This window comes from Xyrauchen texanus, chromosome 9 (assembly GCF_025860055.1).
Source record: "Xyrauchen texanus isolate HMW12.3.18 chromosome 9, RBS_HiC_50CHRs, whole genome shotgun sequence".
In the NCBI taxonomy this organism is placed as follows: domain Eukaryota; kingdom Metazoa; phylum Chordata; class Actinopteri; order Cypriniformes; family Catostomidae; genus Xyrauchen; species Xyrauchen texanus.
This window is the reverse complement of record NC_068284.1, coordinates 701,973-728,538: the sequence shown is the minus strand read 5'-3', so window position 1 is coordinate 728,538 and position 26,566 is coordinate 701,973. Positions and strand designations below refer to the sequence as shown.

Here is a 26,566-nt window from a genome sequence, read left to right as displayed (position 1 = left end):
AGTAAGCCCCACCAGATCCAACTGGTAATGCTCCACCTCCCTCACCAGTTCCGGCTCCTTCCCCCCCAGTGAGTTGACATTCCACGTCCCCAGAGCTAGCCTTTGCTGCCTGGGTCTCGGCCTTCACTGCCACCCATATGGTAGCGCAGCCGACTCCTGCGGTTTCTCCAATGGGTGGTGGGCCCGAGGGATGTAGAGGGGGGTTTCATGTCGCTTCTTCGGGCTGTGCCCGGCCGGGCTCCGTGACAAGCCCGGCCACCAGGCACTCGCCGACGAGCCCTCCATCTAGGCCTGGCTCCAGACGGGGGCCCCGAGCTTCCTCCGGGCAGGGTAACTCCTCCTCTTTCCGTTTTTTCCATAGAGTCTGTGTGAACCATTCTTAGTCTGGCCCCTCACCTGAGACCACTTTGCCTTGGGAGACCCTACCAAGAGCACATGGCTCCAGACAACACAGCCCTCAGGATCATAAGGGCACACAAACCTCTCCACCGGAAGAGCCAGGATATTTTTTAATATAACTCCGATTGTGTTTGGCTGAAAGAAGAAAGTCATATACACCTAGGATGGCTTGAGGGTGAGAAAATTATGGGACCATTTACATTTTTGGGTGAAATAACCCTTTAAGTTTTTCTTTTAGCTTAGTGTGTTTTAGTTGGCCTGTTTCACCAAAGTTCCCATATTTTTAAGCACATAGTGGTCCACACAAAGCCTTTGGATTTATTATATTTGTTTTATCCTCAACTTTATTTTCTTTTATATTTTACAAATAAATTAAAATCAAATTCAAGTTTGAGACTGCATAATAAGGTATAATGAATTATATTTTTGGGGTGAACTATTTCTTTAAAATGAGCTTGGATTAATCACTTTGGGACAAAAAAAAGTGTAAAATACGTATTTTAATTGTTTATCTTTTTCGACATGGCTGTACTTTCACTGACTGCACATTTTGTTTCAACTTGTATTCACTTTTATTAGTTTGCTCAAATTGAATCTGTTTAATAAACATTTATACATATTGCACTTTCTCTTAAAAAGAAACCACTCATTATGTTTACAATTATTTAATGGATTTTTTTTTTATGTTACAACAATTTTTACACTGGTGGGTCCATTTTCATTATTCCACAAACCCACAGGCCACCTTGGACATCATCATCACCCACAAATAAATTACAAAAATTAAACATCACCATTCCATAACAGATGCAATTCAGGAGAGTTTTCATGAACATTCAGCAACAATGTACAATGGGATTGATGATACATATAATAATTATTAGTATTATTATTTAGCCAAATGCAAAAAATGTGATGCCCATGCCCAAAACTACACTTTTTGAAAAGCAAATACTGGAATCCAATTTTTTTTAAATACTGTTAATGCTTGGACTTTGCCTTTATATTTCAGAGAATTAAAGTCTTTTCAGTTCTCCATGTATCACCCTTCAACAGCTAACAATATAATACTGAATGGAGTAATAATCAACAGTAAAATAGTATCAGTGTTAATATAATTTAGCACTCTTGCAACTCCAAATCAGAAAGAATTGATTAAAAAATAATTATGGAGTTCACAGCAATAGTTATACATTTTTAAATAGGGGCCAAGCATTGCTGTGACACCTGTTCTTTCTGTTAGATGATGAAGAAAACAAATTATTATTATTATTATGCTCTAGAAGTCTATGGCAGCCCATAGAACCATACACAGAAAAATTATAAAATTTGGAGCATAGATTGAGAACAGTCTGAACTGTAAGAGACCCAAATTTGGGGTCTCAAACTCAAACCCTCTAGCACCACCAACTGTTCAAATTTGCACTTATGCTTATGTTCATAACTGCAAGGCATAGAAACCATATTCTTTCTTACCCTTATTCCTTGGCAAGACGAATGAACACCATGGTTACAACTTCTGCCTAAATAGATTTTCAGCCATTTTGAAATTTATTTTAACGCCTCCTAGACTATGTCACATAACATGATGCTACCACCAGCATGTTTCACTGTAGGGATGGTTGTAAAAAATGCCACTATTAGAGTTATATTCAAGTGTCTTAGTTCCTTTATTATATGTCAAAATTGATGCATTCGTCGCAGCATCCGTCCAGCGGGCCAATCAGCGCCGCGGAAAAGACGTGCAGGTCAGTGCTCCCGCCCACTGAATTGAGTCTGACCAAACGGGAAAGCGGACGGATGCAAGCTATACTGCAGCGTTTATCTTTGCTAAAGTTGTGTGTGTGCCTGTAAAGTGAGTAGAAGCCTGTTTATACATTGTTCTCTACTTAGTTTACGAGCGTTTGAATAGGCCCGCATGTGTAAAAGTTAATGTATGCGAGTGACAATACGAACTAGCTCGTAAAGATGTTCGTGTGTATATTTACATTCTAGTTTCCTCACGTATTGCATTGTTATATTTAGAAGACATAATCTATGTGCCTTTTAGTCATTATATGGTTTATTTAGTATATATATATATAGATATATATATAGATATATATATATTAGGGATGCACCGAAATTTCGGCCGAAAATGGCACTTACGGTTTTCGGCCGAAAGAGAAAAAAGGCCGAAAATATGAGCCGAAAATACCTCCTCGCCCCGCCCCTCAGGGCTCAGATTTAACTCTGGATCGATCTAGCCCTTATCACGGCGCTACCAAACAAAGGCTGATCATGTCAGCGGTGTGGAAATTCTTCAAAGTTTCTGATAAGGACATCAAATTTGCGATCTGCAGTGTTTGTTCAGCAGAAGTTTCAAGATATATATATACAGAGTACAGCAAGAGATTCTACAGGAAAGCGCCCGATCCACAGCAGTGCCACAACTAGCGCAGCTACACCACAACTTGAGGCGTATCTAGCTGAACTACGCCAGAAGCTACAATCCCCTTGACTACGGTCGCATAAACAAAGACCGCTTTCCTTTGCTTGCGCGGATTGCGCACAGGTATTTATCTGCCCAAGCACCAGCACAGAGAGTGAGAGACTGTTCAGAGCAGCATCTCATGTTCTTGATGAGCTTTCTGACAGGAGAGACTGTCAGAAAGTTTAGCAACTTTTGTTCTTGAAGAGAAACCGATCACTTGTACTTAAATAGAAAGCGGTCCAATTTGATGTGTATAGCAATTACATTACACTTGTTCTTCACTTGAGGATACATCAGTCGTTTACAGTTGAGGTTGGATTTAGTTCAATTACTGTTGTTTTGCACAATAATGTTCACTTAAAGTGTACATACGTTTACATAAACAGAATATAGCACTGATCTATATATATAATTATATATTATAGTTATATATAGATCAGTGGAATAGAGGCCCTCTGCCATTCAGTGTTCTGCCTGTTGTTTTAATTAAAATTACTGTTGCATATTTAAACTTTTTGAAAGATGTTAGCTAAGTTCATTACTGTTGTTTTGCATATAATAGTTTTCTAAAACTTTACATTATTTGGATAATTGTTAATAAAATCTGTAAAATTAGATTTTTACAGAACTGAAAGAAGAATATTTAATAATGTTTTAATATATTTTTTGTCCAATATTGGTGTTACTTTCAATAAAAGTGTGATTTATTTTATTGGTTTGTAGTTTTTCAAGTATAAAATTAATACAATTATACACAACATTTTTTTTTTTTTAAATAGGTAAAAATTTCGGTTTCGGTTTTCGGCCAAGTGCATCCTGGATTTTCGGTTTCGGCCCAGAATTTTCATTTCGGTGCATCCCTAATATATATAACTCACTTCTAGAGTTAAAGCACTCTTTGAGCGCATGCGCACTAATGTGCTAGACAGAGCGGCTCTATTTCTTTCCTCAGCACGCAAAGGTGTCGAATTTCAACCGCTCAGTATTAGTCATTTCTAGCAGTGCACTTTTCCATATAATGGCACATTTGTACCTATTGTACTGTATTAATCATTGTAATTTAATATTCATTGTGGAGATTACTGTTACTATGTTTATTGTGGTGACTACTATTATTTGTTATTGTTATTTGTACTTATCTATTTTCTTATATCTGTATTTATAGAAAACCACACACACATGCAAAGTCGAATTTATTCAGTGTACTGAGTTGTGGTGATAATAAATGGGTTATTCCCGAATACCTGAGCATCTCTGCTAAAAGTCTCTCACCGGACGCTCTGTAGTGGGTCTGTTATCAACCGGCAAAATCAGCTTCTACTAGCCAACATTTTTACAATGGTGTTATGTGGCTGATGTGCAGTGCTGGATTTGCACACAAAAAACGTTTAGTGTTTAAGCCAAAGGGTTCCACTTTAGTCTCGTCTCATCAGAACACAATACCTTCGGCCACGTCTTTGCAATATCTTCCAAGTATTACAAATTGGCAAACATGTGCTTTTTTTTAGCAAAGGATTCTTCCTAGACACTCTCCTGTACAGCTTGATCTTATAGAGGGAATGTATTTATGGTCAAGAAGTAAATGAAAGCAGCTGGTCCACAAATTTCCAACATTATTGCAGATAGGACAATAATATATTTCTCCTGAGAAAGGTTAACCTAGTAATTAGGAAGGGTATGAATACTGTTCTTCTCAGAATCTTTTTTTTTTTTTTTTTTTTAAGAGATTTTGAATTTGTTTTATATGTTATGATAAACAATACTGTGTACCAGGTGTCATTAACTTCCATGGTTCATGCAGAGTTTGGTGATACCAAATTTGCCATGGTCCGCAATTTTGAATGCAATTGAAAACCTCCTTTTTGAATGCCTAAGGCTGTATATTCGATTTGCATGAAATTTGGCATGTATTATCTATGTATACTTAACACAAAAAGTTATGAAAAGATTTTTCTTAAAGCAAACTATTCTTGTGTAATACATCAGTGAGTTTCATTGAGAGGTGCCAATAAGGATCTGAAGCTATATATACACACACATATATCATATATATATATATATATATATATATATATATATATATATATATATATTTGGCATTGTGACAAACTCCTAACAATACCATAGACATTTTAGATAGCTTGGCCCAGGGGTGACGAACCCTGCTCTTGGAGAGCTTCCTTCCTGCAGAATTTAGATCCAACCCAACCCTTAGATCCAACCCAAACACACCTGAACCAGCTTATCAAGGTTTTTAGGATTAGTTGAAAATGCAGATGTGTTGGAGCTAAACTCTGCAGGAAGGTAGCTCTCCAGGAGCAGGGTTGGTCACCCCTGGCTTGGCCTATTGGTTGAATGTTATTGGTTGCAGTTGTCTTACACTATAAGTAATTAAACCTGTCTTTTTTTTTTTTTTTAAATATAGCTGAATACCATTCACATTACACAAAGATGAACTTTACCCACAGTGAAACCCCTGGACAATGCTTTTTTTTTTTATGAGTCAGAAGAGAGATTTGCTTGGGTTAAACTCTTCTCAGATGAAGTGTAGTTGTATGGCTTCTCTCCAGTATGCACTCTCTCATGTGCTTTTAGGGCTCCTGACTGACTGAATCTTTTTCCACAATGTGAACACAAGAAAGGTTTCTCATTTACATGAATTTTCATGTGTGTTCTTAAAACTGATCCAGAAGAAAATGTTTTGCCGCACTGATCACAGCATGACTTTTCTCCAGAGTGCAAGGACAGATGATTTTTGAGACCACATGCCTGTCTGAAACTCTTCCCACAGTGAGGGCATGTGAAAGGCTTTTCATCAGTGTGAATTCTCATGTGCTTAGTAAGACATTCATTACGAGTGAAAGTATTCCCACACTGATGGCATGTAAAAGGCCTCTCACCTTTGTGAATTCGAATGTGCATAATAAGACTTCCTTTACGTGAGAAACACCTCACACACTGATGGCAGGTGTAAGGTTTTTCTCCTGTGTGAATTCTCATGTGATTCTTAAGATGACATCCCTCTGTAAAACTCTTCCCACAGTGAGGACATGTGAAAGGCTTCTCTCCATTGTGAATTCTCATGTGCTTAGTAAGACTTCCTTTCTGTGTGAAAGTATTCCCACACTGATGGCATGTGAAAGGCTTCTCTCCAGAGTGAATTATCATGTGCTTAGTAAGACTTCCTTTCTGTTTGAAAGTATTCCCACACTGATGGCATGTGTAAGGTTTTTCTCCAGTGTGAATTCTTATGTGTCTCTGAAGGTGACTTCTCTCTCTGAAACTCTTCATACAATGAGGGCAGGTGAAAGGCTTTTCTCCGGTGTGGATTCTCATGTGACTCTGAAGGTGACTTTTCTCTCTGAAACTCTTCATACAATGAGGGCAGGTGAAAGGCTTCTCTCCAGTGTGGATTCTCATGTGATTCTTAAGGTGACATCTCTCTGAAAAACCCTTTCCACACAGACGGCAGATGAAAGATTTCTTTACTCTATGTTTTTGTGAGTTTTGTCCAGTTAAAAAATCATCAAGCCTCTGAAATGTATGGTGCTTCTCCTCCACTTCATTCAGTTCTTGACTTTCCTCTTTCACTTCCGTCAAGTCTAAAATGAGAATATTATTGTCAACATTAATTTCAAGATTTGGAATTTAATAGCAGAGAACAACAGGATCTGTCTATTTCAATGTGATATTTGATGTGCAATTAGTTCATTCTACACCTTCAAATCAAAGACTTCCCTGCTAACACCAGTACCATAATTTATTTTTCCTATGTGGTAATTTTACAACTTGTATATATAACTATTATAAATGTATTTCATTGCCATTAAATGTATAATTCGCAACATCATCTTTACTTCCTCCTAATGTCCCAAGCTAACCAAGAATGGTCCAGTTACATAATGATGATAATGTCAATACATCCTCCTAATTTGTTATGATGACCAGAATATGCAATTTAATTATTTTTTTTTTGTCTTCAGTCGCAAAATAGAAAAAGAACATTTCGCTTGTGTTACTGTGTTACTTTTCACCAAGTGGAAATATATTTAACATAATACGCATAAACAATGGTCTTTAGTGATAGATGGGAAATACATAATACATAATGTAATAAAAAAAGCACGTGCCTCTAACTGGACTATTGCACATGCATCAGCTGATCTCAGAACAGCGCACACAGTGGAACTGTGCCTGAAAAAACAAACATGTTTTTCTGAAGCAAAACTTTATATTTCGCAGTTATGAAAATAACATCTGACAAGAAGATAAACAGGACGGCTCGTATTTCTAAGGCACATTTTATTACTACAATCCTCTATGGACAAGTTGGAGAAAGAATCGCCAAGCTGTTGTAATAACCCCTGGATAGATGCTGCAAGAGCCTATTTGACAAATTCCTCCATATTTACAATATTTGTTGAAGTTAAAATATTTCATAATGTATGACTGTCCCTTTAAATATTTATATGTACACATCTATTACACTAACAAGATTACTACAATGTGATACACGTGCTAGTATGATTTACAAGTATTTACATTGATATGTATAACAAACGCTAAAATGCTACAGTCTCTTTAAGAGAACCAACAGTTCTGTGAGCAAATATTTACGGTTGTGGTACCACGCTAGTTGACCATTTAAATCTCTCCTGTGGTATAAAACGCAGATGTTGTTATCTCGGTATTGAAGATTTCTGATTTTAAGCCAGAACCTGACCTGAAATTGCTTACTATCTAATTTCTTCTCCTAGCAAGTACTGTTGCAATAGGCTGTTTTTTATGTAAGCATATGGGCAACATTCGTAACAGTACTGAAAGAGTAAACGTACACAGTATTAACAAGGCACAGCAGCCCCTTTAGTACACTAGAGCAGGGGGGGGGGGGGGAATGCCTTACCATTTATTTGCAACAGTCCCTTCTTGGTGCAGAACAATTTGGAATAATATGAAACACTGCAACAGTCCCCTCTAAGCAGCAACTTGTTAAGAAAGTTGAATATTTGTGACAACTGCACTGAAAACAATCCAGACGCAGCGCAAAGAATGAATCAGAGTGCAGGTGTCTCAACATGCGTTTCTGACAATTTGAAGCTCTTTTTAACCTGACATGGTGTTTAAAATTTGACGGTTGAGACAAGGTGCAAATGTCAAAAGACATTCGTCCAGCATGTTTAACAATAGGAAAACAGAACAGATGCATGCAAAAACACATTAGGTGAGAATGGCCCCTAACTTCATGCATGTCTGTGAGTGAGAGGGCATGCACAAATAAGTTTGATAAGCCCATTTATTTTTTCATTAATTACAAACCCGAACAAAACCTGAACTCCTACTTGAAAAACTAACCTGAACCTGGCCCAAAACCCGTCAGGTTCTCGGGTCCCATCGGGCCCCGAGTCAGGTTGCAGACCTCTACTGGAGACACAAACAGAATGGATGAGAGTGGATGACTTGACCGATATGCTACTCCTCTCTTGCAAGTCAAAAACATGCTTGTGACCACAACGGAAAATACAGAATGGTGTTCAATTGCCCTTACACCTACAATGGGGGAAAATCTGATGGTTGACACAGTCACCACTCACAGGAATTGGCAGATCAAATTTGGACCAGCTTCATCAGGGATTTCTTGTCCATCTTGCAGTGATGGCAAAAGTGGATGAGTGACCCCAGTAAATGCACACCTGGGACTGTTGTAATGATAATGGACCACCAGCTTCCTCTGGCCCCATGTCCTGTTGGTAGAGTAATGGCTACATACCCAGAATCAGATGGCTATGTTCGCTCAGAAGATGTCCAAGTTAAGAATAAATATTACCATTGACAAGTAGCTCGCCTCAAACAACCAGCCATTACGGATGATGACAATCTAAAAATCACTCTCTACAGTACCTACAGCAAATGTAGGGACAGCTGTAGAAGAGGGTTTACAGCGGTGTCCTCGAATGAGTCATGTCCATGCACTGGTCACCCAGGAGATCAGCCAATGGGGACTCAGCACAATGTATAAAGCAGGTGAGCAGCATCTTTGGGGACAGCCAATCAGATTGGCCCAATGATACAGTGACCAAAACAATCTGGACTAGTTTTGCAGATTCAGAGAAAGCTAGACAGTGAGTGAAAGTGCTTGTCCTTGCTATCCATCCCATTAACTTTTTTTTTAAATTTGTGTGCACCCATGATTGAAAGCGTTTATTCATTTTGCATTTGCTGAAGCTGCTGTTATTGGTTACATTTACATTTAGTTGTTTAGCAGACGCTTTTATCCAAAGCAACTTACAAATTCATTGTCATAAGACGTTCAAAAACATCTACAGTGTTGTACTGACAAGCTCTCAAGGTGGCTGGAGTAGTATACAGTTGAAGTCAGAAATTTACATACACTTAGGTTGAAGTCATTAAAACCCATTTTTTAACCAAACCACAGATTTCATATTAGCAAACTATAGTTTTAGGACATCTAGTTTGTACATGACATGAGTAATTTTTACAAAGTTAACTGTGGCTTTCAGCAGCTTGGAAAATTCCACAAAATGATGTCACATAGGTAGCCTGGTTGCCCACTAAAGCTAAGCAGGGTTGAGCCTGGCCAGTACCTGGATGGGAGACCTCCTGGGGAAAACCAAGGTTGCTGCTGGAAGTGGTATTAGGGAGGCCAGCAGGGGGTGCTCACCCTACGGTCTGTGTGGGTCCTAATGCCCCAGTATAGTGACAGGGACACTATACTGTTAAAAAAAAAACACCGTCTTTCGGATGGGATGTAAACCGAGGTCCTGACTCTCTGTGGTCATTAAAAATCCCTAGGGCACTTCTTGTAAAGAGTAGGGGTTTAACCCCGGTGTCCTAGCCAAATTCCCCCATTGGCCCCTATCTATCATGGCCTCCTAGTAATCTCCATCCCTGAATTGGCTACATCACTCTACCATCTCCTCTCCACCAATAGCTGGTGTGTGGTGGGCGTTCTGGCGCACTATGGCTGCCATTGCATCATCCAAGTGGATGCTGCACACTGGTGGTGGTTGAGGAGATTCCCCCTACACTATGTAAAGTGCTTTGAGTTTGATAAAAGCGCTATATAAATGTAAGTTGTTGTTGTTATGTCAAGCCTTTAGGCAATTAGCCAATCTGAAGTCAATTGGAGGTGTATGTATTTTAAGACCTACCTTCTAACTCAGTGGTTCTTTGCTTGGGAAAATCAAAAGAAATCAGCTGAGACCTCCGAAAAAAATTGTGGACCTCCAGATGTTCATCCTTGGGAGCAATTTCCAAATGCCTGAATGTACCCCGTGAATCTGTTCAAACAATAGTACTCAAGTATAAACCACACAGCCATCATACCACTCAGGAAGCATTCGGTTTCCAAGAGATTAACATAGTTTGGTGCAAAAAAGTGCAAATCAATCCCAGAACACAAACCTTGAGAAGATGCTGGAGGAAACGGGTAGCAAATCTATATTTGTTTTACCACAGTAAAACGAGTCCTATATCGGCATTAACTGAAAGGCTGCTCAGCAAGGAAGGATTACTCCAAAACAGCCATAAAAAAGCCAGACTACAGTTTTCAAGTACACATGGGGACAAAGAACTGTCCTCTGTTCTGATGAAACAAAAATGTAACTGTTTGGCCATAATGACCATCCCAACATGGGGTTGGCAGCATCATGATTTGGGGGTGCTTTGCTGCAGAAGCAACTGGCATCATGAGGAAGAAATATTATGTGGATATATTGAAGCAACATCTCAAGAAATCAGCAATGAAGTTAAGCTTGGTCCAAGCTTCCAAATGGACAATGTCCCCAAGCATACCTCCAAAATTGTGGCAAAATGGCTTAAGGACAACAAAGTCAAGGTACTGGTGTGGCAATAACAAAGCCCTGACCTCAATCTGATAGAAAATTTGTGGGCAAAACTGAAAAAGCATGTGCGTGCAAGGAGCCCTACAAATCTGACTCTGGTTACACAAGTTCTATCTGAAGGAATGGGACAAAATTCCAGCAACTTATTGTGAGAAGCTAGTGGAAGGTTACCCAAAATGTTTGACCCAAGTTAAACAATTTAAAGGCAATTCTACCAAATACTAACAAAGTGATCGTAAACTAAACTCACATTTATTTACAAACACCATGTAAAAGTGAATTTTGCATAATAGGTCCCCTTTAATTTACAAAGCCTTTAAGGACACAGTATATATTCACAGTATATTGCATTACAGTGTTTTTCTGCAATCATGTTATTCTGTTTATTCCAGTTCACTTAATCTTGTGTATATACAGTCAAAGTCAGAAGTTTACATACACTTAGTTTGAAGTCATTAAAACTCATTTTTTAACCAGCACAGATTTCATCTACAGTTTTGGCATGTCGCATGACACAAGTAATGTTTCCAACAGACTGTTTCACTTTTAATGGACTATATCATAATTCCAGTGGGTCAGACGTTTACATACACCAAGTTAACTGTGCCTTTAAGAAGCTTAGAAAATTCCAAAAAATTGTCAAGCCTTTAGGCAATTAGTCAATAAGCTTCTGATATGCTAATTGGCGTCAATTGGAAGTGTACATGTGGATGTATTTTAAGGCCTACCTTCAAACATCTGCATCACACTAGCAGACTCAGAACAACTCTGCAGTATTTGGGTAGGGGTGTCACACTTAGTGACTGTTGCTGCTAATTAGGGTTGGGCGACCTTCTCCATAGTCAGATCTTCCTATCATCAGCCTGTGAGATTGCCAATACCCGATATGATCATCTGTGCATTCTCTACTGGTCGGGTATTTGATTGTCTGGCAAAATACAGCATGAGTGGGCATAAATTTGTTTTGTTCCCTCCTTCATGATCCACTGGCATCATGCTGACAGATGAGGTAGCATCATTAAAATTACAGTTATGATTGTTTAACTACAAACTTTGATACTAAACTAAAACTACTTGTCAGCTAACATAGCATACTGATACACACATAGAGCTACATATACTACCGAACTATACCAGACAGTTTATGGTTGCACTGCAGTTATGTTGCCCTATTGTATGTTTTATATACTTTTGTGATTGTGAAGATCAAAGATTAATGTGTAAAAGTGAGTGATATTTATACACATTAAGGGTTATCATGTGACTCGCGTCAGCGCTGCAGAATACATTGAAGTCTATGAAGTGACGTCACACCAAAGTGTTTTTCACACACGATTTTGCTTCACCAATAATGTCTTTGATAGTACTAAGAAACAAAAAATATTTAAAACTGTCCAAATTTGTGAAGATTTCTCGTAATTTCTTCATTAAATATTACCTTATCGTTTCTGAATATCAGAGACCCCAGTTATTGAACAAATTTAAATTCACCAAGAAAACGCTTAGACCTAAAAATAAACAAGTCCTTTTATTACTTTCTGCTATCAAATCAACTGCAAGCTTGTTTCTTTCTTCCAAAAATATGTTTCCAATGTTTCATCAGACCAGAGGACATTTCTCCAAAAAGTAAGATCTTTGTCCCCATGTGCACTTGCAAACTGTAGTCTGACTTTTTCAAGCTGGTTTTGGAGCAGTGGCTTCTTCCTTGCTGAGCAGCTTTTCAGGTTATGTCGATATAGGACTCTGTTTACTGTGGATATAGATACTTGTCTACCTGTTTCCTCCAGCATCTTCACAAGGTCCTTTGCTGTTGTTCTGGGATTGATTTGTACTTTTTGCACCAAACTACATTCATCTCTAGGAGACAGAATGCGTCTCGTTCCTGAGCGGTATAATGGCTATGTGGTACCATGGGGTTTATACTTGCGTACTATTGTTTGTACAGATGAACGTGGTACCTTCAGGCATTTGGAAATTGCTTCCAAAGGATGAGCCAGACTTGTGGAGGTCCACAATTGTTTTTTATGAGGTATTGGCTGATTTCTTTTGATTTTCCCATTATAAGCAAAGATTTTCCCAAGCTAAGTTTTGAAGGCAGGCCTTAAAATACATCCACTGCTACACTTTCCATTCAAATGACGGAGCGAGACGCATCAAAACAACGTTGAGCTCAACGCTCTAAAGACAGTGGAGATGGTTGTGGACTTCAGGAAGTACTCAGCCTCACCTGCACCTCCCTCTGTGACTCCACAATCGACACTGTGGAGTCTTTCCGCTTTCTGGGAACTATCATCTCCCAAGACCTCAAGTGGGAGCTGAACATCAGCTCCCTCATCAAGAAAGCACAACAGAGAATGTACTTCCTGAGGCAGCTGAAGAAATTCAACCTGCCAAAGACAATGATGGTGCACTTCTACACAGCCATCATCGAGTCCATCCTCACATCCTCCATCACTATCAGGTACGCTGCTACTACTGCCAAGGACAAGGGCAGACTGCAGCGTGTCATTCGGTCTGCAGAGAAGGTGATTGGCTGCAATCTGCCGCCGCTCCAGGACCTGTGCTCCTCCAGGACCCTGAAGCGTGCTGGAAAGATCTCTTTGAGACACTCCCCTCTGGCAGAAGGCTGAGGTCCATCAGGACAAAAACCTCACGCAACAAGAACAGTTTCTTCCCATCCGCCACTTGCCTTATCGACAAGGCCCGGTACCCACCCTGACACTCTCCACACTCCACCTCTGGCTCTACATGCCACTGTACTTACTCTGCTGCTCTTTTATTTTTATTCTTACTTTTAATATATACTGTATGGACATATTTATATTTCTTATATTTTAATACTTGTTTTTTATATTTAGAGAATGTGTGACACGTGCCTACAACACCAAAACATGGTGTATGCCTTGTATGCGTAAAAAAACATACTTGGCAATAAAGCTTTTTCTGATTCTGAAATACACCTCCTATCAGAAGCTAATTGGCTAATTGTCTACAGGCTTGACATCATTTTATGGAATTTTCCAAGCTGCGTATGTGAACTTCTGACCCACTGGAATTGTGATATAGTAGGGCTGGGCGATATGGCAAAAAATATTATCACAATATTATTTTTCATATCATTCAATATCGATATTTATCACAATATTGATTCACATTTGCAATATTTTTTTTTAAATTTCCAACAAAAGAAGAGAAAACTAAATCCTAAGAAGTCTATAGTCTTTACAAAACTGCACTGGGGGCCCAGACACTGCCAAAGCAGTGGTGTCTGAGGGATCTTCTGTGAAAATATTACAATATTTTATAGAGTTTATCAATTGAGTGCAGTTGGATATGAATGTTATAAGATGATCTGTTCATTTTTAATCATAATGACAGTATATATATATACACTCACCTAAAGGATTATTAGGAACACCATACTAATACTGTGTTTGACCCCCTTTCGCCTTCGGAACTGCCTTAATACTACGTGGCATTGATTCAACAAGGTGCTGAAAGCATTCTTTAGAAATGTTGGCCCTTATTGATAGGATAGCATCTTGCAGTTGATGGAGATTTGTGGGATGCACATCCAGGGCACGAAGCTCCCGTTCCACCACATCCCAAAGATGCTCTGTTGGGTTGAGATCTGGTGACTGTGGGGGCCATTTTAGTACAGTGAACTCATTGTCATGTTCAAGAAACCAATTTGAAATGATTCGAGCTTTGTGACATGGTGCATTATCCTGCTGGAAGTAGCTATCAGAGGATGGGTACATGGTGGCCATAAAGGGATGGACATGGTCAGAAACAATGCTCAGGTAGGCCCTGGCATTTAAACGATGCCCAATTGGCACTAAGGGGCCTAAAGTGTGCCAAGAAAACATCCTCCACACCATTACACCACCACCACCAGCCTGCACAGTGGTAACAAGGCATGATGGATCCATGTTCTCATTCTGTTTACGCCAAATTCTGACTCTACCATCTGAATGTCTCAACAGAAATCGAGACTCATCAAACCAGGCAACATTTTTCCAGTCTTCATCTGTCCAATTTTGGTGAGCTCTTGCAAATTGTAGCCTCTTTTCCTATTTGTAGTGGAGATGAGTGGTACCCGGTGGGGTCTTCTGCTGTTGTAGCCCATCCGCCTCAAGGTTGTGCGTGTTGTGGCTTCACAAATGCTTTGCTGCATACCTCGGTTGTAACGAGTGGTTATTTCAGGCAAAGTTGCTCTTCTATCAGCTTGAATCAGTTGGCCCATTCTCCTCTGACCTCTAGCATCAACAAGGCATTTTCGCCCACAGGACTGCCGCATACTGGATGTTTTTCCTTTTCACACCATTCTTTGTAAACCCTAGAAATGGTTGTGCGTGAAAATCCCAGTAACTGAGCAGATTGTGAAATACTCAGACCGGCCCGTCTGGCACCAACAACCATGCCACGCTCAAAATTGCTTAAATCACCTTTCTTTCCCATTCTGACATTCAGTTTGGAGTTCAGGAGATTGTCTTGACCAGGACCACACCCCTAAATGCATTGAAGCAACTGCCATGTGATTGGTTGATTAGATAATTGCATTAATGAGAAATTGAACAGGTGTTCCTAATAATCCTTTAGGTGAGTGTATATATATTTGTTTTTAACATAAAAAATATTTTCATATTTCTTTACAAACAGATATTCAAGTATGGGGGCATAGAAGCCCTTGTGACTGAGGAATGATACTGTGTGGGGGTTCAGGGTTATCTACAGAGAGAAACTTTTGAAAATGTAAAAGTCTGAATGGACCATTTTTCTATTTTCATTAATGTGAGAAAGACTACGCTACAAACTAGTAATTGTTTTGTCTTTCATCCTTGTCAGAGATGATGACATCTGAATAATTTCACAAAATTAGAACTGAAATCTATTTGTTTATTATTAATGTCTTGGAACATGCAGATTAATAAAACTAAATTTAGAAAGAAAACTTTATCGTCTAAAGGCGCTCTGGAAACACGCACCTCATGTTTACGCACATGTGGGGAAAAGAGGACGCGGGTGCAGCCCGGGACAGGGCATCAGTGAAGCGTGTTTCAGTGCTAGAGAAAAATATTCAAGAATACAGTGCAGAAAGATCAGATATGATGGCACTGTTGTTTTGTCACGCTGCTCACTAGAGACGAGGAGAGGGCGTAACCGTCGTCATGATATCTTGCAGTCAAGATGGAATCAATCTGGGATCCGGAACACGGTGACCTGTATCGGGGGCAAGGCCGGATTTACCACCGGGCCGGTGCCCGGTGGCGTCCGACCTGTAGGGGACCTACAAGACCCCACTAACTGTGTGGCCTCATCCTTTATTTATTTATTTTTATTTTAAATTAAATTAAAATAACATGGTGGAAAATAACTTTCGTCTTTTTCCGTCAGTTCACTGCAGAGAAGTATCGCTTTGTTGTTTTTAATATTTTTAGAACCTTCCGCTGATCAACCCTCTGGGGTTGACGGACGCGCCAGCACCTCCTGCTGGATTTTTTTCATCATTACAGCGGAAACAACACAAAATTCTCCATCATTTTGGGGCATACAGATAAGTGTAAGACATCATTAGAAACTATAAAGGGCCTTCTTTTATTTGTGTACACTCACAATAACAACAAAACCTTTTGTAAAGAAAATAAAAAGGGTGAGCTATCAGACGTCTCTGTCTCCACGAGCATATTTCTGAAAATTTCTGGGAGGGGGCCTCCAAGATTTTGTGCCCTGGGGCCTCTGCTTTCTAAATCCGTGCCTGAGCGGGGGCAATAGCAACTTCATACAGTCTGAGGCTGCGTTTCCACAGAAGCGGAAGAAAGCCACTCCCAACGTTAGGGAACCGCTTGCCCCGCGCTGTTTTCAATTTTACAATCTACCTCGCGAGCTTGACGCTCGGCTTCCATAGGAAGGAATTGAAAGCGCTCGCTCACATTCGCTCAGCACGCGCCAGTGGAAACATACGACAAGAAAGCCAAACTGCTAGTGTTTTTAGCAACACGCATGTCTAGTTGTAGAACACAGGCTAAATATCGGAAATTACTCAAAAGCTTATCGCCGATATCGTGGAGTTTTTTTTTATCGCAATAAATATTGATATCGTTTTATCACCCAGCCCTATGATAAAGTAAATTGTTGTAAAAATTACTCATGCCATGTACAAAGTATATGTCCTAAAATACTTGCCAAAATTATAGTTTGCTAATATTAAATCTGTGGCATGGTTAAAAAAATCTGTTTTAATGACTTCAACCTAAGTGTACATGTTGTTGGTCTCCTCTTCTAGTCAGCTGCCACTGAAACACATTTCAAACCATGAAAATATAACTGTGAAAATAGAGCATTTTCCAAACTTTAAAAACTCCAAGTCTACAAGGAGAATATAACATTGAACTTTCATTTTTTAGATCTGCAATTTAAAAGCAGAGAGCTAGAGGGGTCTGTCATAGCGATGTGATCTTTGATGTGCAAATGGTTAATGCTACATTAGACTACTCCTGCCACTAAACCTGGTTGATACTTAAGGTTCAGTGAGTATTAGATGTATTTTTCCAAATGACGTTTTACCTTAATTTATATAAATAAATAAAAACAATAATGAAGAATGAACACAAACCTTTTTGTTCCTCAGTATCTTCATCTTTCATGGCATTTGAACTGCATGCTTCTGGATAACTCATGTCCTCACTCTCTTCTTTAATAAACATCATTTTACAATGATTTCTCACGCAGATAACACCTGGAGTTATTCCTGTTCGTGTTGAAACAAGTCTTCTTCACGTTTAGGATGATGAGAATATTCGCGGGATTTTACTTCCATACTTCTATACGCACTATGTAAGTATCGCGATTCTTAAACTTGTCCGGATTACACTGAGTTACATTTAATGTCTGATGTTAGATATTCGGACTCCGGTGTGCGACTATACCGCTAAATACTGTCTCATGCCCGGAAGATGGTATATAAACAAACACATTTTTCTTGTTTGTCATAGTCTTCCTCGTCTTCATTTTTTAATGGCGGATCGCAAACTACAAAAGTGCATTACCGCCATCTACTGCTGTCTCTCGCTTAAGCATCATTCATTATCATGAAAAAAAAGAGAGAATGTGACAGTATATAAATATGTAATTTCTAACAAAATGATTTGATTTCTTTTGGATTGACTTCAAAATAGACACCAAAACAACAGTTAACAAAACTATACATTTAGAACGTATTTTACTTAAAAAAAAAAAATAAAAATAAAACATACAGGCTAGCCTATATCAGAAAATTAAAAATCCATCCATAACCTCATAAATTTGAGCAAAGTTTTATATTCACAAAGCAAGAGTCACTCAGAAAAAGCCTCTTCATAGGGGCTATTATTTCATTTTATTTCACATTTTCTAAACTTTTATGTAGCCTACTTGTTCCCTCAGTTTTAATATACTTCATGTCATTACTGGTTCAAAAAGAAACCGCTTTCTCTAGAAACTCATCAGACAATCATTGTTTTGAGGAATGAAGGCTATACAATGCTGGAAATTGCAAAAAAAAAAAAAAAAACTGAAGAATTCCTACAAAGGTGTACACTAAAGTCTTCAAAGACAAAGGACAACTGGCTCTGACAAGGACAGAAGGAGATGTGGAAGCCCAGATGTACAAATAAACATTATTATTTGTGGATAATTTTGGCAATATTATATAAAATGTGAAAACATTCAGTACTACTTATCACACAAGTGTGCTTTAATGTTTAACCATGCAATTAGTTTTGAAATGCTTTTATTTTGTACAAAATGGAACAAATGCACACTTGTGGCGTTCCCATTCAAAAATGACCGGCCATTGAAAATAAATCAAAAAATAAGAGAAAAATGTAGTGTATATAAACATAAAGGCCTCAGACCTGTGCACGTACACAAACACACACGCACACTCACACATGCTCACGTACACAGAAAAACTCTTTGAGTATTACATGCTTCTTACATGTTCATGTTCACATATATGACGTCTGCTTGCAAACATAAAGGCCTCGGCTCTGTGCACATGCACACATACACGCACACTAACACACATGAACACAAACACACAGGAACACACACATACTCACGTAATCGCACAAACACTTTTGAGTATTAAATGCTTTCTTTTTCACAGAGATTAATTTGATCCTACTCTGAACTCCATCCAACATCCATTCATCTATCCAACATTACCACACACACACACACAGCTGTCTTTGCCCCATATTGACCATTATTAAGCACACTAGTGTAATAAATAGTAAAGAATGTTTTCATATTTGATTTCATATTGCCAAAATTATCCACAAATAATACATGTTTCACTCAAAAACGGAGATGCATAAGCTCAGGTCAATGAGGCCTACGATTAATAAGTTCCAAAAAGAAATACAAACCCTGTGCTTATTGTAAGAATACATGAATGGAACACCGCTTTCAACATGCCCACTGGTCACTAGGGTTGCAACGAGATTTTCATGGTATGATAACCGTCTCAGAAAATATCACGGTTTCATGGTATTACGCAATTACTATTATTAGTGAAAACAGAAGAGTTATTTTATACATTTTTGAGCAAACACTTTATTATAATTGAAACTTGAAACCATTTATTTTATTGAAGTATGTGTAAAAAAAAAGGCTCCCTTTTGAAAATGAATAAATAGACAAAATAAGAAAGCTAACAGAATTATAAACATGATTTTTAGTCTTTCCGTGCCAGATTTTCTTGTACTCTAGCATAACTTTCTATTGAATCGCTTTGACTTCAGGTAGTTCAGAGTTTTGAAGTTTGTTTTCCCCTTATTTTTCTGTGGAGTTTTTCTTGCCTGTACTTTTCCTATTTTTGACTCTTTTTGGAGTGCTGGACTGAGTTTTATTACTACATCCATTTTCTGTATTATTTTTTATAAATTCTTCGACCTCCGTCATGGCTTGCAATTTGAGTCCAAGCCAAACCCTTGACAAAAACCCACTCGAACTTTAAATCCCTTCAAAATCAAGCAGTAATCAGGTACCATTTTAATAAATATTTTCACTAGAATGCAACGACTGCACTGACAAGATGCGATTTGTTTGAAATTAAATACAGTAAATCCCACTATATATTAATATAGTTATGGGAAACATCACTGTAATTAAACTCCTTTTACATAACTCATGTGTTATCAGACACAGATTGCATCAGCAACTCTTAAAACTCTCAAAATATCCAGCTGATCCAAACACAACAGTACTAAACTGAGAACAGATGCATTAATACAATATATATGATTTCAAAAACACACTTGACTATCTAATATTGAAGGAAATTGAAGATATTAAGAGTGGAAAGAAGTGTGTGTGATGTGCAGTAAAGACCTCACTGATAATCAACAGCAGTGATGGCTGCAATATGTCTTATTGGCCACAACACCCTTAAAGGGATACGCCAACATTAACTTGTAACACTGAATTAGTACAAATAAACCCCCTGGGTTACAAAAGCACAGAAAAAAATGATGCACTGTTGCTCCTAGATGCGGTTGGCATTTAGACCCGTTTCCACCTGCTATTACAATGCGTCTCAGGTGATCCAATCAAATGTGTTCAGGTGAGACACATCGCTGTTTACACCTAGTCACTTAAATGCGTCTCCAGTGACCACATGTGTTCAGATTTGGAGGGGAGGGTCTCTGTTTCATTTGTCAGTGTGTTACTGCATGTTATTAAAGCACAACAAAGTCAGAAAAGACAAAGAAAGTGTCAAAAAACTGTGCATTGTTTCTCCAGAAGCTGTTGAAATGAAATCTAAACACAAAATGTCAAGCAGAATGATCCATTATTTTAATGGATTACCTGTATCAAAGGAGCTTCATGTATTTGTACTTCTCTTCTGTTTTGATATCAGACACTCTTAAGAAGATCTGTGAAGCTCTCGTAACGATGTATGTATCCGCTTATTTCATTTTCCCCATCAGACAGTTCTTTCCTTTTATAGCCGTGCATAATCGGCGAACTTTAAACTCTTAATGCAGCAGTTGATTGACAGGTGAGGGGTGGAGCTTAACTGCTGCCGGGACGCATACTGGACGGGTTAGCTTTTACACCTCAAATGAGATGCGGTGACATGCTTTTTTTTTACCACATTCCTATGTGGTTTATGTGATCTGATCACAAACATTTTTAGACCCCATTTAGACCTGTATTTTAGGCTGACCTCATGACCCCCGAAATGCTTAATACCAGGTGGAAACGGGGTTGATGAGATCACAAACTATTCAGACAAGAGAAGACTAGACAAAGAAGTCTGTTTTTAGAACTAACTTGGTAACAAGACCTGGACCACAATCATTTATGTGGGCTTTTAATTCTTTACCCTAAAAGAGACACAGAGCCACCTCTAGTCAGCTCCATAAATACACATTAACACAGCAGCAGTCCAAGAGAGGCATAAATGTTTTCAAAATTAAGGTAACAAATTGATTAAATTGACATTTATTGTAATAGATTCACCAACTAATGTGAATTTCTCACATGCATCTAATATACAATAAAAACAATTCTTATCATTTCTCAGCTGAGGAAGTGATGGCTGTTCATTTAGTCGCAGTTCAGGACAGCAGATTGGAGGAAAGAAGTTTGGATGAATGTTCTACTGTTTGGTGAAGTTGTTTACTTGCTATAATGCTTAAATATGTTTTCTAGTTTAAGCTACAGTAATTTTGCTTGTCATGCTATAATGAATCATGAGTATTTTAAAACATTACTGCAGTTTCAAGTGTCCCAGAATGTGTTTGGGTGCCAATGTTTTCTCATTTATTTACCCATCACAGAAATGCACAAGCTGTAACTTTCCATAGCCCTTTCAGCAGATAGTCCGTTTAAACAGAGTGGACAATTTAAAACTGCATCTAAAAGCCACTGTATAGGAGTTTGAGATGAGAGGTAAGTAAATGATCAGAGAATATACATTTTTGGATGAACTATCCTTTTAATAGTCACCATCATTCCATGATAGCACACATACATCCCACAGACGTATATTTGATTGTGTTTACATCTAGAAGATGGATAAAAAAAAATAAAAAAAATAGCATTTCACAGAATCAACAACAACAGTTTTCTAAACGTATACTTTGACCTTTTATTCTGTTGAAAAGAACGAACATCCCTCTACTCCATAAGACTTCTGCATCAAACCTACGTCGTTAGCTCCATGCAGGTTTGCATTCATAGTTCTGCATTGGTATGACTGTGTCGTTCTGCAAGTACACAGCCAAAGTGCTAGTTTATTGAGAGACAATGCCTTTAATATACATTTCATAAATCAACAAAATAAATGTAATTCATGGATTGCAACTTATTACATTACTGTATCATTAAAAACAAGTTCTTCAAAGTATTGGAACCTATATTGAAAAATATTTTCTGCCATAGAGAAAATAAATCAGTCATATACTGTATGCTTGCTCTTTGAGTTGCTTAAATCATAATACAGTGCATCCGGAAAGTATTCACTGCACTTCACTTTTTCCACATTTTGTTATGTTACAGCCTTGTTCCAAAATGGATTCAATTCATTATTTTCCTCAAAATTCTACAAACAATACCCCATAATGACAACGTGAAAGAAGTTTGTTTGAAATCTTTGCAAATGTAATAAAAAGAAAATCACTTGTACATAAGTATTGACAGCCTTTGCCATGACCCTCAAAATTGAGCTCAGGTGCATCCTGTTTCCACGGATCATCCTTGAGATGTTTCTACAACTTGATTGAGTCCACCTGTGGTAAATTCAGTAGATTGGACATGATTTGGTAAGGCAAACACCTGTCTATATAAGGTCCCACAGTTAACAGTGCATGTCAGAGCACAAACCAAGCCATGAAGTTCAAGGAATTGTCTGTAGACCTCCGAGACAGGATTGTATCGAGGCACAGATCTGGGGAAGGGTACAGAAACATTTCTGAACATTGAAGGTCCCAATGAGCACAGTGCCTTCGGTCATCCGTAAATGGAAGATTGGAACCACCAGAACTCTTCCTAGAGCTGGCTGCCCGGCCAAACTGAGCGATTGGGGGAGAAGGGCCTTAGTCAGGGAGGTGACCAAGAACCCGATGGTTACTCTGACAGAGCTCCAGCGTTTCTCTGTGGAGAGGAGAACCTTCCAGAAGAACAACCATCTCTGCAGCACTCCACCAATCAGGCCTGTATGGTAGAGTGGCCAGACGGAAGCCACTCCTCAGTAAAAGGTGCATGACAGCACGCCTGGAGTTTGCCAAAAGGCACCTGAAGGACTCTCAGACCATGAGAAACAAAATTCTCTGGTCTGATGAAACAAAGATTGAACTCTTTGGCCTGAATGGCAAGCGTCATGTCTGGAGGAAACCAGGTACTGCTCATCACCTGGCCAATACCATCCCTACAGTGAAGTATGTTGGTGGCAGCATCATGCTGTGGAGATGTTGTTCAGCGGCAGGGACTGGGAGACTAGTCAGGATCAAGGGAAAAATGAATGCAGCAATGTACTTGAATCCGATTGAACATCTCTGGAGAGATCTGAAAATGGTTGTGTACCGACACTCCCCATCCAACCTGATGGAGCTTGAGGGGTCCTGCAAAGAATAATGGGAGAAACTGCCCAAAAATAGGTGTGCCAAGCTTGTAGCATCATACACAAAAAGACTTGAGGCTGTAATTGGTGCAAAAGGAGCATCAACAAAGTATTGAGCAAAGACTGTGAATACTTATGTGCATGCGATTTCTTTTATTTTTAATACATTTGCAAAGATTTCAAACAAACTTCTTTCACGTTGTCATTATGGGGTATTGTTTGTAGAATTTTGAGGAAAATAATGAATTAAATCCATTTTGGATTAAGGCTGCAACATAACATGTAACAGCGCTGTGAATACTTTCCGGATGCAATGTACATAGTACGTATAAATCTTTTGGCATACTTTTGATTTTCGGTGCTGGGAAAAAATATTAAGAACTACTTCCTTCAACACATAATGGGTGTTGTAATGCATATAGGCAATTTAACTCTTAACAGATGCTTTTTAATATGCTAACACCATAAGATCTGTGTTCCGTTATCATAAATCCTGAAATGATTGTGCACTTTATATCATACCATCAAACATATGGTCAAAACATAATACAGATTGGAAAGTTCTTGAGTAGAATACAACAGATATTGTGTCACCACATACAAAATATATATAAAATAAAAAGCCCAAAAACAAAAGTGGGTTTTACAAGATGTCATTTTGTTGTGTTTTTGCTTTTAACTTCATTAAACTTAAACAGAATATGCCCCAAAATTAAAAGAACGCTACTGAGCCCAAATGCAACGTGATATGATGCAAATCTTAAAATAATCTTGGAGAAATGCGATCCTACCGGTGATATCTTTTTTCTTGTCAAACTGGAAGACAGTCTCCGGTTAAAAAACAGACCAATTACAGTTGTTACGTATACGGAGAGCTGCACATCAGGCTATGGTGTGGGTTCGACGCAGAAATATAAATCAGTCTATACACAGAATTACAGCTCAATCCGTACAACAGGTAATAAAGCAATTCATCCATTTAATTGTATTTGTTCTTTTGAGAAAAATTCATTTTTTCCCTGAATTTCATCCCATTTACATAGCGAATTAAGATGAACTCTGCTCACTGTGATGACCCTGGACAATGATTTTTTTTATGAGTCAGTAGAGTACTTGATCGGGTAAAATTCTTCCCACAAGAAGTGCAGTAGTAAGGCTTCTCTCCAGTATGCCTTCTCTCATGTGACTTCAGGTGTCCTGATGTAAAGAAACTCTTCCCACATGAAGTGCAGTGGAATGGCTTCTCCCCAGTATGCCCTCTCTCGTGTGCTTTCAGGTTTCCTGATGTAATGAAACTCTTACCGCATGAAGTGCAGTGGAATGGCTTCTCTCCAGTATGCCCTCTCTCGTGTGCTTTCAGGTTTCCTGAACTACTGAAACTTTTTCCACAATGTGAACACTTGAAAGGTTTTTCTCCAGTGTGGATTCTTTCATGGCGTTCCAAGTCGTAAGGTCTGTGAAAGGCCTTCCCACACTCAGAGCACACATGATCTCTCACACCATGTAAGTTTTGATGATCTTTCAAATTTTTCACATGTAAAAAACTCTTTCCACAAAGTGAACACAAGTAAGGCTTCTTAATTGGATGAATTGTCCGGTGTGTTCTTAAGAGTGATGCTGAAGAAAATGTTTTGCAGCACTGATCACAGCTATACGACTTTTCTCCACAGAGAAAGGACAGATGATCTTTGAGACTATATGCATATCTGAAACTCTTCCCACATTCATTACATTTGAAAGGCTTCTCTCCAGTGTGAATTCTTGCATGGACTTTAAGGTTTCCTTTATGTGTGAAACTCTTTCCACAATGAGGGCAGGTAAGAGATTTTTTTGCTTTTGTTCTTTGAGTTTTTTTTTGTGAGCGTTTCTTTTTAATCTGTGAGAAACTAAAATATTTTTCTTCAGTTTTGAAACGATCATGTTTCTGATACTGTTGTTTCTCCTCTTCATTCAGTTCCTCACTTTCCTCTTTCACTTTCATCAGCTCTAAAAAGAACACATGTTCATGAGTCAATACAGGAAAACAAAGTGAACTGCAAACAAACAGCACAAAAAGAGAAAGTATTCATGTCTATGTGATCTTTGTCATACTAAAAGGGTAACTGTCATTCTCATGTTCAGTGGATTATCATTGAATTAGCAAAAAAGTTCGGCCTGCACCTCTGACTGAAAATATATTGGATCCTAGTGTTAAGCCTGCACAGATCACCATGACAAGCTCGTTGATGAAGTGCCACCAGCAGATACATTTTCTGCATTTTAGAGACTTCAGGATTTTGCGCCCCATTGCGCATTGTCAATTGATAATTCAATGCGAGTTATACATTTATGGTTTTTTTTTTCTCTTTGGCTGGTGTTAGTTTTAAGAATTCTGTATACCTTGCTTTGAATTGATCTGTTTACAGACAGCGTGATTTTTCTTAAATTGCCGTGATTAACAGTTTTCTGCATAAACAATGTTTATTACTCAGTTTAAGGTGATTGGTTGATCTTTTTGTCTTGTGTAATAGTGATTTGTGAATTTAAACATGACTGAATTCAATGTTGAAGAGTTTTTGTAACGTGGTCACTAGTGGTCGACTCTGAAACTCGTTAAGCCTCAAATACTGTAGATCTTTGATTTCATGAAGATAGGCTATACGGATTATATGAACAAAGGGCAGTTGATTGATTGTTTGGATTTAACGCTTTGGTTAACAGATGAACAAATGAAATTAGGAAAGAGTAAGCAAGGGATTTTGAGGCAAAAAACAAACTCTCTCCTCTTAATAGAGCTTCATATTACCGCTTTATTCATAAGATAAGGCTAAATAATGATGCAATACATTGCAAGCCGTAGACAGCGTGCATGAGAGATGAGTGTCCCTGTGTTAGAGTGTGCATCAGCCGGCTGAACATTCAATCTCACCCGCTCAGATTGGATCAAAAAAGCCGTTGAAGCAGCTCTGACAGCACAGAGAATGACAATTATGCAGTTTGTGCTTATTTAGATGTCACGCTTCTGTATTATTTGAACTTTAATAAATGATTAAATAAAGATATATCTGATGCTTTCTTTTTAGATGCTCTGACATAGTGTTGTCACGGTACCAAAATTTCAGTAGTCGGTACCAATACCAGTGAAATTTCACGGTACTTGATACCATTTTCGGTACCAATGCAAAACACAAAAACAGGTTACTAAACAACACTCTTTTAATAACAAAGTCTAAAAAACATTAG

The 26,566-nt window shown here is 38.5% G+C and overlaps 1 protein-coding gene across 1 annotated transcript in view; it reads right to left on the bottom strand.

Annotated features, from left to right (window-relative positions):
- Window positions 1-4,979: 4,979 nt before the first annotated feature.
- Window positions 4,980-26,566, bottom strand: part of LOC127648948 (oocyte zinc finger protein XlCOF6-like) — a 273,047-nt gene continuing 251,460 nt past the window's right edge. The window contains exons 2-5 of the mRNA XM_052133795.1: window positions 24,411-25,330; window positions 23,326-23,345; window positions 17,351-17,508; window positions 4,980-6,474 (exon numbers count right to left, since the gene is read on the bottom strand). Of these exons, the coding sequence (XP_051989755.1) occupies window positions 5,369-6,474; window positions 17,351-17,508; window positions 23,326-23,345; window positions 24,411-25,330 (2,204 nt within the window). The 3' untranslated portion in view covers window positions 4,980-5,368. The remainder of the gene's footprint in view (window positions 6,475-17,350; window positions 17,509-23,325; window positions 23,346-24,410; window positions 25,331-26,566) is intronic.